This window comes from Scleropages formosus, chromosome 22 (assembly GCF_900964775.1).
Source record: "Scleropages formosus chromosome 22, fSclFor1.1, whole genome shotgun sequence".
Taxonomy (NCBI): Eukaryota; Metazoa; Chordata; class Actinopteri; order Osteoglossiformes; family Osteoglossidae; genus Scleropages; species Scleropages formosus.
The window spans coordinates 122044-134919 of NC_041827.1; the positions used below are offsets into that span (position 1 = coordinate 122044).

Sequence of the window (12876 nt, forward strand, 5' to 3'; positions counted from 1 at the left end):
TAAATATTTTTTTTACCATGTCCAACTTAAGAAATGTATGTTTTTAAAACCACGTTAGAATACAGATAGGTAACAGGCAAGTGCTGGCTGGCAATGGAAGCCGTATGATCTGAAAATTGATTCTACAGACTTTGTCCCAGTCTGAGAACTGTAAACTAATATTGTGGAACCTCTACGGTCTGGGCTTCAACTTATTTTGCATACTAAATAGTAATTTTTTTCTTAAGTACATTTTTTTCCTCAGTTCAAGTTTTGTGAATAGCAGCTTTACATTTTTCATCATTTTAGAAACTTTAAAAAATTGTTTCATGTATTACCTTCATTTTAGGGAATTATAGCAAGGCACAGTTTTTCTAGAATATCTTTTCAGTTTACTCAATGTTTTATGCAGTTTTGTGTCAATGATATATCCAAGTACTTTCAAGAAAAAGAAAAATGTAATTTTTATTTTTTTACTCTTGTTTTACTAACTTTACTGAACTACTTCACTACATCGTGAGCACACATAGCGTTGTTGTAATGTTTGGTTTTTTGATTTTAATTCTGTCTAAAATGTTCTAAATGAAAAAGATATGGATGTCTCAGCTCCCCTTTTTTAAAAATCATATTTTTATTTTTTCAATGGGAGATTATAGTTTGGTTTGTTTTTTATTCCAGACTTAGAATACACTTTCACAGTGACCTGGATTTGGAGGATGTTCAAGTGACTTGTAACTTAAACATATGAGTTGAAGTGAATTGTGTAGTGTGTTATTAGTACTGCGGCCTTGCAATTTGAAGATCCTGGGCTGGAATCCCACTTGCGATGCAGTACTCCTGAACTGCTTCAGTAACAGTATTCTGCTGCATGAAATGGGTAAATAATTTCAAGTAACTAACACTGTCAGTTGTATTGGCAAAAAACATCAACTAAATAGAAGTTAATATAGTATGCATTCACATAATTTTGTTAAATCATCATTGGTATAATTTTGTACCAGCCATATGGAATGTTCTCCATTTTAAATCACGTGTATTTTAACAGATTACAGGAAAGCTTCCTGTTTAAAGCCCTGAAGGGCTCTCACAAGTAACACCGTGGATATTTTCTCCAGACTAGATGCCTATTGGGGGTTAATGACCTTCATCTTCCAACACATCTCTGCTGCTGACCCTACTCTGGAAGATCAGCAAAACTTCCAATGTTATTAGTCCAAGCCCTTTGACTTAGTATATGACATACACATTTTTCAGAACCACTTATCCCACAGGGAACCGGAGCCAACCCGGTAACACAGGGCATAAGGCCAGAGGGGAGGGGACACACCCAGGACAGGACGCCAGTCTATCGCAAGGCACCCCAAGCGGGACTCGAACCCCAGACCTACCGGAGAGCAGGACTGTGGTCCAACCCACTGCGCCACAGCACCAGACATAAACATTTTGAAAATGGTTAGCCGTCTTAGCAACAACAGAGGGCAAAATGACACTGTGTACTTCTTCCTGTATAACAATTCTTGCAGTTTTTCTCCTGTTCCTGAGTCATTTAGAAATCTGAAGAATTGTAAAGACGTTGGCTAAACAGACTCCACAGGTTTCTGATGCATGAAAGTACTGTGATATTCAAAGAGAACTTAACCCCAAAGGTACTTTTGCATGTGGTGTCTTTGAATTCTAAGTTGTGCCAAAAAAGCATGAAATGACCCCTACACTTGAATGTCACCTACACCAACAATGGGCATAGGCAGGTTGGAGTCGTAACCACCAGACCAAAGGGACAAGCTGCCTGCTGAGTTTCTCAGGCAGTGCGGGTGCACCATGTTCATGGCTGTTGTCTTGCAACAAAGTGTTCCCTAGTTGGCCAAGAGTCGGCAGGCGCAATTTATGTTCCAGTCGCCCGGTCTGGCCCTCCAAACCCATGAAATGCCTATATTTGGTAATTTCTCAATGAAGACACAGTCCACAGCTCATTCCTTTGCTGTTTCCAATAGTGGGACTGCAGCCAGCAGCTTGTCTGGCTTGCTGGCAGGGCTCTGTGCTTGGATAGAGAGAGCTGAGGGAACGAGATGTTGGGGAGAGAGATCGTGTAAATATTTCCCTCCATCAGAGGAGAGTATAAATATTTATTTACCATTCCACTGGATTCTGTCATGCGTTTGCCATACTGTTATAGCTTGTTCTTCACCACATATATTTTGCCCCCTACAATCACATTTGTTAGGGTTATGTTTACCTGAACCTCCAAGAGCCAGAAAATTTTGCAGAACTGAGGGGACAGGTTAACTGTACCATTAAATCATGTGGCAGAAAAATGCTATGGTAGAGGAGGGAATTATTATGGTCAAGAAAAAAAATGTTGTGTTTTTTCAGTTTCACAACTGGTTACACCCAGTTCGCATTTTCAAAATTTTGCAAAAAGATAAATGTATAAAAGTCCTTATGCAGTACAATGCTCTTATTACTTTGGCTTGTGTGTTACTGAAATTAGGATTTTTAGATGCAGTGTTGTTATAATGGAGTTCTCTAGTTCTCTGTGTGTTCATATGTGTTTTCTCCCACAGTCCAAATGCACTTCAACAGGACCTCTGATTCTAAATTGCCCATAATGTGTGGCTACCATGTGATGGATTGGTGTTCTGTCCAGAGTCTATCTTGTTTAGTCTATATCCCTATGCTTTCAGGTTGGGTTGTGGACCATGGTCATCCTGCCTTAGGAGAAACACAAATCACTCTTTCGTTAACTACTTGTGCTTGTCAGGGTTGCAGCAGGGCAGATACTGTATTAAATCACTTGACAGTAAGCTAGGAGGGCTAACCCCTGGGCAGGACACCAGTCCATCGTAGGGTAGCCCCACACATGACTAAGCAGACTCATACTCACTCACTACAAGCAATTCATAGCCACCACTTAACCTGAAACATGTTAAGTGGTGGTTATGAATTGCTTATGAAAACTGAAAACCCTTGGGCTGTGGGACAGAACTGTAGTGGCCAGCAGAAATCCACGCAGACATATGGAGAACATGCAAACTCCACACTAAGCTAGATGCGAACCTACACCCAAACAGTGCCAGACTTCCTGTGCCACCGCGCCCCCTCAAGAGCATTAATGTTTTATTATTTTGTGAGCCCTCTGCTGGGAACGAAGAGAAAGTACTCGTGACTTTGTAACGTCCTCTCCAAGCAAAATATATCTGAGAGGTTTGACCAAATGATACAACCAACAAAACAGCATGTTCTTTTCCAGAAGTATAGCAGCATTATGATAATCACAATTTCAGCAGAAAACCCATGATCTAGATGAACCTAATACAACGAAACATATTGTACATTGTAGGTTACATAGGTACATGGTATTTCTGGATTATGCTTTTAATGAGCAAATACACATTTGATGATCAAATATTATGAAATACACATGTCTTACTATTATTATTGATAATAATAATAATAATAATAATAATAATAATAATAATGAGGCACAGTGCCGTGGGTTTGGATGGGGCGAAGAAGGAGCAGAGGCAGGGTTCATCTCGAATGTTTTATTAGAACACTGGCACACAGGGAAATAATCCCTCCCCTGCCAGCCTTGTGCCGTGTGTTGTCGGGTTAGGCTCCAGTTCGCCGCGACCCTGCTTGAGACAAGCGGTTGTTGACGACGGATGGATGGATAATAATAATAGGGGGATGCGATGGCACACTGGGCTTGGCTGGGTCCCACTCTCTGGTGGGTCTGGGGTTCAAGTCCCACTTGGGGTACCTTGCAACAGACTAGTGTCTCACCCTGGGTGTGCCCCCCTCCAGCCCCACACCCTGCTGGGCTAGGCTCCGGCTCCCCGCTGGGGACGAGCGGCTTCAGATTGTGTGTGTGTGTGTGTGTGTGTGTGTGAGATAATAATAATCCAGCCATTTTCAATAACTGATTGTCCTGATCACAATCGTGGTGGCTTAGAGCCAATCCCTAAAATACTGGGTTAAAGGCTGATGGGGGTACCCTGGATGGGATGCCAGTCCATTGCAGGGTAACTCAGAAGACATTGTTTGACAATTGTACTAGATAATAGTACAACTACCAGTCAAAAAGTTAATCTGAACCAGTAATGTAATGTCAGTCAGGAGTATGTTGTCAGATTCAAAAGACATTTGAAGTGTGTGTGTGTTTGTGCAAGATCATACAAGTTTAATGTTGAGCAATCAGCGATAGCCATGATTAAGTATATTTTTAAAGCTGTTTTTAGTGACTTACAGTTGTTACTGTTGTTGCTGTCACTGCTGCTATTGTTATTTACTGTCATTGACACTGTTTTGTTTGTGCAGCAGTATTCCTATTGTCCTTGTCCATAGTCTGTGGAGAAGCATTCAGGAAGATTTTCATGATACATGTACATGGTACTTCTATCTATGACAATAAGCTTGAAACTTAAACTTAAACTTAGAGAGTGGCTTATTTAAGCATTCAAGTCGAAGGTCTTGTCTTCTTGGGGCTGAAGAGATCTTTGCTGTGACGTTGACAGTGGCGTCAGTTCCCACTGACGTCACGCTTGGCTTTCCACAAGGCCGCAGGGACACTCAGTGAAGAAAATGGAGGAGTATGCACGTGAGCCATGGTAACCTTATTTTAACCGTTCCGTTGTTGTGAAAATAAGGTAGATTTGGCACACATGGGAACTTATTTGAAGAAAGAAATAAGTAAAGTAAGAAAACTAAATTGAAGTAGTCTGACGAGCGACGTATCGGTGTGCTACCTGTCGGGTAGGCTATGCCGGCCGGGTGACCTTGTAACCACGGCAACCGCCGGCTCATGCATTACTACACGTTTCGTGTTTCAAATGGTTATGTTGGGTTTTTTGTTCCGTGTATTGTGTTCACACTTACCAAACAACTCTCGCTTGCTAGTTGAATGACGAGCAGGCGCAAAGATAGCGGTCTCTTGGGCTGGTGGTGTGTTCCGACGACGCCGGTGAATTTGTTCGTAGAAAAAAAAAGTAGTAGTTCTTCTGTGAAAATAGCAAGCCAGCACACCTGATTTGCTAGCTGGATGGATGGATGTGCCGCGTTTGGCGAGAATCATGTAACGTGCCGTGGCGTCCGACTGTTTCTCCGTGTCCTCGGTGGCTGATGATCATCATGACATGATGATGATGATGATGTCCACGAAACACGGCACATTGGGATTGGGTCTAGCGGGTACGAAGCCCGAGTCTGACAGCGGACCCAGGGTCTTTTTTTCCTAAGCTGACACACATGCTGTGTGTATATCCGATCGAAGCCCCTGGCGGATCGTGGACGACTGCGGGGGAGCGTTCACGATGGGCGCCATCGGCGGAGGGATCTTCCAGGCTGTGAAAGGCTTTCGAAATTCACCGGCTGTGAGTGTTGCCCTGCTTTTTTTCCTTCTTTGCGCCCTTAAAAGTTGACGATGCTCGGTTCATTATGATTTTAAATTTCAAACCCACGGTCATGTTTATTATTTAGTTTGCGGGTCATTGATCTCCGCTCGTTGCGTTGTAGAGGTTTATAATTTGAATAAACTGAACTTGAAGACCTTAAATTAAGATATTCATTTGTTAATAATGCAACAGTTAGCAAATGTCTCCCGCGTGTGTGCAGGCATCACTCAGCTCAAGGCATTAGTAATCGTACCCTGCACATTGTTCAGGCATGAATAATCAATCCCATAGCAGCATATTGCCTATTGCCATAGCTGTCAGTGGAGGCGCCTCTCTCACAGCAGCTGCTCTGTGCCTTTCACCAGGGTTTAAACCACAGGCTGCGAGGGAGCCTCACAGCAGTAAGGACCAGAGCACCACAGCTGGGAGGTGAGTTTGCATGTCATGAGGAAAGGGGAATAAGATGACATTTGTCACGGTTATTTGTTTCTGCATAGTTGTTTTAATTAATCACATTCCTCAGTGAGTAGTGCTCATTTGGTAGTTGTTTACTAACCACTGGTTTCGTACAGAATTTTGAACACTTGTTTTTAGTACCAGTAACAGATTATACTGTAGTACAGCTGTCAATGGTGTTGACACGAAGAGATTTAGAAAATTACTTGTTTTCATATGTTTGCAACCCACAGGGAGTTTTGCAGTTTGGGGTGGTCTCTTCTCCACAATTGATTGCGGGCTGGTCAAGATACGGGGCAAAGAGGATCCCTGGAACTCCATCACCAGCGGGGCTATGACAGGGGCAATCTTGGCGGCACGAAGTAAGTCGTGGTCCCTTGGCAGCTGGCGGGGATTCCGTCCTGGCGCAAGGGGAAAATACTCAAGGATGAAAGCGCCTGCTTGGATGCTCACCCTTGTCAGCACATACAACCTGCTTAGGCCATTAATGAGATCTAATTAAATCTTATATTTGTTGAGTTACTGCCTTCAGACAAATTGTTTTTCAGTTTCTTGCTCATCTTTTAACAACTTGTGAATTTCGTTGTATGGTGTAACAAACTTTACTGTACACATGACAAACTCTTGAATCACAAGTCTAATGCATCATTACGAGATGTACCATGCTGAGCTGGGGATTCAAGATACCATATAGCAACAATATCATTTATTTCTTGTTAACTGGCTTAGAATCGTTACTAATCTAGAATGCCCAGGAGGGGTGGGCAACCACTGGCCCTTGGACCCCCAGAGGTTTTTTTTTTTTTTTTTTTTTTTTTTTTTCCTCCCTCGATTTTCAGTTGGGAGTATTTGTTCCTTTCCTCTGTGGCCAGTAGGCATACTCATAGCTCTATGAAAGTACTATATTATGGTAGTCATTAGTCAGTTGTCTTGTTTCTTATCTGATGTATTTGTTTTTCTTTCCTTATGCCTGTGTTAAAGTGTTGTGTCACTGTGTGAGAAGAGTGCTCTTTAAAAATTAATTAAATTGAAATTGAGTGATGTAATACAGTGTTGGGTCATTGAGCCCTTTGAAACCTTAATGTCATCATTCTTGTCTCCTCTAAGATGGCCCTGTGGCTATGATGGGTTCTGCAGCAATGGGAGGCATACTGCTAGCATTGATAGAGGGTGCTGGAATCCTACTCACAAGATTTGCTTCATCACAGTTTCCAACTGGTGAGTTTCATTGCAAACAAGGCCTTGAAATTTCATACATCATTTATGAATGTTTCAGGGTTTAGTCTTTTTCTTACATAGGAACTGGCAAGTATTCAAAGATGAGCTGAAAGACCTCTGAGGTTTGTATAATAACATGTGATCAGTTTCTGTGTGGTAACACTTGTCCTGGTGTGTCTCAAATCAACAGGGCCCAAGTTTGCAGAGGAGCCCACCCCCATGCCCACCCCTTCATTTGGGGATTACAGACAATATCAATAAGAGGATCATTCCCCTTCAACTGACCTTCAGGCCTTTTTTTTTTTTTCCCCCCATGAACTCACTGTTTCCCTTGTTGAAGAACTGTGGGAGGGCTTAGACATTAAGCATTGCTGGAATGCTACCAATTTGTGTGAACTGTACACGGAGACGAGTTTACTTATTCATGACAGTTGTATGCAGCATATTCTGATTGCGATTTAAGATGCTTATTGCATGTACATGGCTAATTTCTTTAGAACCAGTATCAGTTGCGAAGAGATGGCTGGGTGAATGCCTTTCACCTTGTCCATATGATGCAGCCGCGAATCTCTCTGGGGTCCACATGAATGCACTTTCTCTGCAGTTAAATTTCAGACTACAGAATTTTCTGGGACCTGCTCATGCGCTTAAGTCGACAATGGGGATTGTGCACACCGTTTTGTCCTATTGAAGATGGATCAATCCCAAACTCATATGTTGTCTGTGTGTGTACATAAAGGCCTTTCCAAAGTGACTTTTTATGTATTGCTTTCTAACTTCTTGACTTTTAGTTGTTCTGTGTTCAGTTCTTTTAATGATCAGTGTAACTTTAAAGTAACAGTAACTTTTTTTTTAACTGATGTTGCAGACAGACATGCAAACTGTTTCGTCCATGGTCTGAAAATCTGCTGAATTTCATATGGCTTTTATTTGTGCCTAGAAGGCCTTTGTAAATTACATGGACATAGACAGGGATCCAGTACTTCATGTGAATACGTCTGGTCTAATAAGATCGTACTAGCCGTTGACTGTTACTGCATAAATGGTGCAGAATGTAAAGCTTTGCCCTGTAATAAGTGCCATATGTTTTTACTCATGGGTTATCTGATAAGGACCTGTATGACAGGATGGAGAGAGATCTTTAAATTTACAATTAAAGCCAGCAAGTACTTGAGAGCTGGAGCTGCCACCTTACACTTGAACAACCTAGGTTTGAATCCCAGCTGTAGTACCCTTGAGCAAGGCACTTACCCTAAATTGTGCCAATAAAAGTTACCCAGTGGTATAAATGGGTTAATTATTTTAACTTAACATGGTTCATTGATTTGGAGAAGAGTGTCATTTAAATGAGTAAATGGAACATTATTTTGTTGCTGTGATGTGCTTTGGTATAGATGAACTATAAAAATTGAGAAAATCTAGGGAAAATAAGATTGTGACTAATTTTGCCCTTGGCAACATATACCGTGTGTCTAATTCTGACAGGAGGCATAGGGAAGCTAGTGTGCACTCTAATTCACACCTTGTGTACCCCAGAGTGTTGGTCAAGTTTGAGCATCTGGGTGGACAGTAGAGGTTTAATTTTCCCGGTATCCTGGACTCTTGATATCATTTCATGAAGCTACTAGCACTCAGGGTGGCTGTTAGGAAATGTCATCTCATAATCAAACTCTGCAGTCAGTCATCTAGTTAGTTGTGTTTAAATAAAAAAAAAAAAAAAACTTAGTGTTAATGCTGTTATATACTGAAGTGGTTTTAACTGCACTAAAAACCATCCAGTGTCAGGAAGTATACAAAGATGTGTAATTTTCTCCATTTTGCTGACATCTTGAGTGATTTTTGTGATCAGTGTGATGGAAAACAGTTTTTACAAAAGTAGGTATTTTCTTTCTTTTAGTTGAGTATACATTAAGTTACGAATTACGTAACTGAAAGTTCCAGTAGTTATTCTGTACCTTTTGAGCAAGATACTGACATGGAATAACTGTGGTAACAGTGTGTAAACTATTAAAAACCCAGCATATAAATGGATAAAAATTGTATGTTGATTTGCATATAAATAAGCAAAATTTAAGGATTGTATAATCAGGGTTTCCTTGTTTCAAGTGGCTGTGAAAAAACTTTTGTCAACTGCAAAACAACAAAAAAAGGTTTCCATAGAAGATGGAAAGACAGTTGAATTTCCGGTTGAAGCCCCGTCCTTGCTACTGCTGCAGTAGCCCTGAAATGCTTACCCTCAGCTGCTCCAGTAAAGCACCCAGCAGTACAAAAGGGTGAAATAGGCTAGAGCTCTTTGCATCATGTAAGCAATGTGCTGTTTGTGTTTTTTCATTGCTAAGCCCACCCCAGGGTCTTGAAATAAGAACGAGTGGAGAGAGATGTATGATGGTGTGTCTGGAGAAATATGATGACTTGATACGTTCTAGATAAAATGACGACGCTTAGAGAGCACATAGAGGATGGCCAATTGAAAAGAAGCAGCTGTATTTTAGAACTTGACAAAGAGACCATTACAAAGAAATAAGACATTTGCACGACCTCAGGGCAAAGACTTCAAACCCATTGTCCCATGTCCCAGTCTTGCTCTGCAGTAGCCTCAGAAGTATTTGGTACAGTCAATAAATTATAAGGCACAGTGACTTATAATGTTAAATCTACAGATTTTTTTTTTACCCATTTATATACACTAGCTGGGTAATTCTACTGGAGTAATTCAGGGTGAGTACATTGTTCAAGGGTACTACATTTGGAGGTAGGATTCAAACCTGCAAACTCTGAATCCAAAGGCAGTAGCTCTGACTACTACCAGCTGCCCTATTCTTTGCTATTATTTTTGTCATGCATAAAATACCTTTTATTTTAAGGAATTTAGCTGATCGTTTTGCTCATGAATCAGTTTTATTTTTTCCATGAAGAATAATTTGTATTTTGATCCCTTCAGAATGGGAATTCATGTACCATGATGATTTCATGCAATGAGTTAATGTTATGTGTGTGTGTGTTCTGTGTATGCCACAGGGGTAGGTATCTTATTTAATCCTTCAAGATGAGACCATGTGTGTGCAAATGCTCTTGCACTGTTGTCCTTTGTTTGCCCACCATTGTCTGAATGCATCGGCAACCAGGAGCAAATGAAATTCAGAGCCGGTTTGACTTTGTTGTGCAGCCACAGCCAATTTGGGTGCTTTACTTAAAAAGTGTAAGACTCTGCATTTCTAGTTACTTTACAAAAGTGGTGAGTGTAACATCATTTTGTTGGAAAATTAATTTCCTTGTTGTTTTATTTCTGCAGTAGAGGTATTGAAAACAAAGTTTAATTTTTAGTCCAGCTTGTTGCTGTATTTTGCTTACAGCTTAATACACAACAGAAGTGTGACCAAAGTCACTGGAGTTCTAAGATTAATACAGAAAGTAATGTTGCTAATTTAGGAAATAAATGTAATATTACTAATTTTTTAAAAAATCCAGTGATGGTTAATATATAAACCCCATTTCCAGAAAAGTTGGGACACTTTTTAAAAATGCAACAAAAACTAAAAACTGTAATCTATTCATTCACTTGAACCTTTATTTAACAGACAAAAGGACAAAGAAAAGATTTTCAGTCTTTTCACTGATGAACTTAATTCTATTGGTCAAATATAAATAAATTTAGAAATTGATGCCTGCAACACACTCAAAAAAAGTTGGGACAGAGGCATGTTTACCACTGGGTCGCATCACCTTTTCTTTTAGTTACACTTTCTAATTGTTTGAGAACTGAACAAATCGATTGTTCCAGTTTTTCAAGTAGAATTTTTGCTCATTTTTGCTGTATGCAGGACTTGAGCTGCTCAACAGTTCGTGGTCACCATTGTCTGATTCTCCTCTTCATGATGCACCATACATTTTCGATAGGAGACTGATCTGGACTGCAGGCAGGCCAGTCAAGCACATGCATTCTGTGTCCACAAAGCCACCCTGTTGTAGCACATCCAGAATGAGGCCTGGCATTGTCTTGCTGAACCATTGACTTCCTGGGAAAAGATGTTGCCTTAATGGCAGCATATGTCTCTCTAGAATCCCAAGATACGCCTCCGCGTAAATGGTACCTTCACACGTACGCAAGTCACCCATGCTGTGGGCAGTGATGGACCTCCATACCATCACAGATGCTGGCTTTTGTGCCTTTCACTGCTAACAGTCTGGCTGGTTCTTTTCATCTTTGCCATGGAGAACTCAACATCCATTTTTCCCGAAAACACACTGAAACGTGGACTCATCTGACCACAGCACACGTTTCCATGACCTTTCAGTCCATCTGAGATGAGCTCAGGCCCAGAGATCTGGGCAACGTTCTGCATAGAACTGATGTATGCCTTCCTCCTTGCATAATAGAGATTCAGGTTGCGTTTCTGAATGCAGCAGTGGATTGTGTTAAGTGACAATGATTTGCTGAAGTACTCCCGAGCCCATGTGGCTATATTTATTATAGTAGCATGACGGTTTCTCATGTAATGCCATCTATGGGCTCAAAGGTCACGCCCATTCATTAGTGTTTTCCGGCCTTGCCCTTTACCCACTGAGATTTCTTCAGATTCCATGAATCTTTCCATGGTTACATGAATATTATGTACTGTAAATGGTGAAAGACCATCTTTGCAATCCTGCATTGAGAAATGTTCTTTTTGAACTGATTGACAATTCTCTCACGCAGTTTGGAACAAAGTGGTGAGCCACAACACATCCTTATCTGCAAAGACTGTCTTTGGTGGATGCTCCTTTAGGCCCAATCATGATTCCCTCACCAGTTACCAATTCACCTGCTTATTGTGCAATCTTCCAAAATGGTGTTACTTGAATATTCTATAAACTTTCACTCTTATTTTGCCTCTGTCCCAGCTTTTTTGGAGTGTGTTGAAGGCATCAAATTTGAAATTTGCTTATATTTACTGTACTGTTCTCCCTGCGTGTTATGCACAGTGAGTTAATGCAGTTTACAGCAAGCCAAACTCGATTCTCATGAGCCAGGATATTATGAGCGTCTTCCTCCTTTATTGTCTCCAAATGACAGGTGAAAACGCAAGTGAAACTCTAATAAACAGAAACAGTAAAGGAAACAGAGTCTAATTACAACAAATCGCTATACCAGTTTAACTCATTCACCGATAGCGCAGTTAACTTAGCATACAGCGCGAACTCACACACGCGTTTCATGAGAACAGTAGTAACGTGGAGTTACGGCTGAATAAACAGAGTTTACATAAACTTAAAGCAAATAAACAGCCCAACCAATATCTGCAAGAACTTGTGGCCCCAACTTAGCATTACAGTCCCTGTTTCCTGCTTCTGTTCACTGCCTGTCCCTCACTTGTGGTTAAGCATATTAGGGAAATAGATTAAATAATTAAATCAATACTGTGTAAAGCCTCTTGTTCCCGTTGATGTGTTTTATGTAAAAATTAAGTTGTAGTTGCTTACGTTATACCTTTATAGTCTAGTCTCAATTAAAATGACATTTAATTCTATACTGCTCAGACACTTTTCTCCAAAGCGACTTCCAATAAACATTATGTAGTATCAGGCCACACCTTATTACCCAAGGTGACACGATTTTAAACTATTTGAAGGCTAAACCGCAACTGAGGGAAAAGCAGAACTAAACTCTCTTAGGAAATGCCTAGATATTATGGAATTATATATTTTTTTGTGAAGTTTTAGTTGCATTAAGTATCTCACCATCTTTTTTCCTTATTTTTCAGGCATTTTAAAATATTCAATCTTTCGAGAGTCCTAAAAACTTCCTAGGCCTCAGGCATTGTGCCTACAGTGCCTCAGGAGAAAATTGACACTG

The 12876-nt window shown here is 40.6% G+C and overlaps 1 protein-coding gene across 2 annotated transcripts; it reads left to right on the plus strand.

The window, feature by feature from the left end:
* Positions 1-4441: 4441 nt before the first annotated feature.
* timm17a (translocase of inner mitochondrial membrane 17 homolog A (yeast)) lies at positions 4442-8311 on the plus strand. 2 transcript variants are annotated; one of them, XM_018745724.2, is made up of 6 exons: positions 4442-4586; positions 5215-5348; positions 5735-5798; positions 6059-6187; positions 6933-7043; positions 7234-8311. In XM_018745724.2, exons 1-6 carry the CDS (start codon positions 4571-4573, stop codon positions 7302-7304), a joined length of 525 nt encoding a protein of 174 aa, XP_018601240.1. In that variant the 5' UTR covers positions 4442-4570; the 3' UTR covers positions 7305-8311. The 2 variants fall into 2 exon arrangements, with proteins under 2 accessions (XP_018601240.1, XP_018601241.1); XM_018745725.2 differs by having other exon boundaries at positions 4445-4586; positions 5249-5348.
* The last annotated feature ends 4565 nt before the right edge of the window (positions 8312-12876 follow it).

Bases quoted from the DNA above. Each gene is read 5' to 3' on its own strand.
- timm17a (XM_018745724.2), top strand. The intron at 5,349-5,734 runs GTGAGTGTTGCC...GCCTTTCACCAG, and splicing joins GCTTTCGAAATTCACCGGCT to GGTTTAAACCACAGGCTGCG. The intron at 5,799-6,058 runs GTGAGTTTGCAT...TGCAACCCACAG, and splicing joins CAGAGCACCACAGCTGGGAG to GGAGTTTTGCAGTTTGGGGT.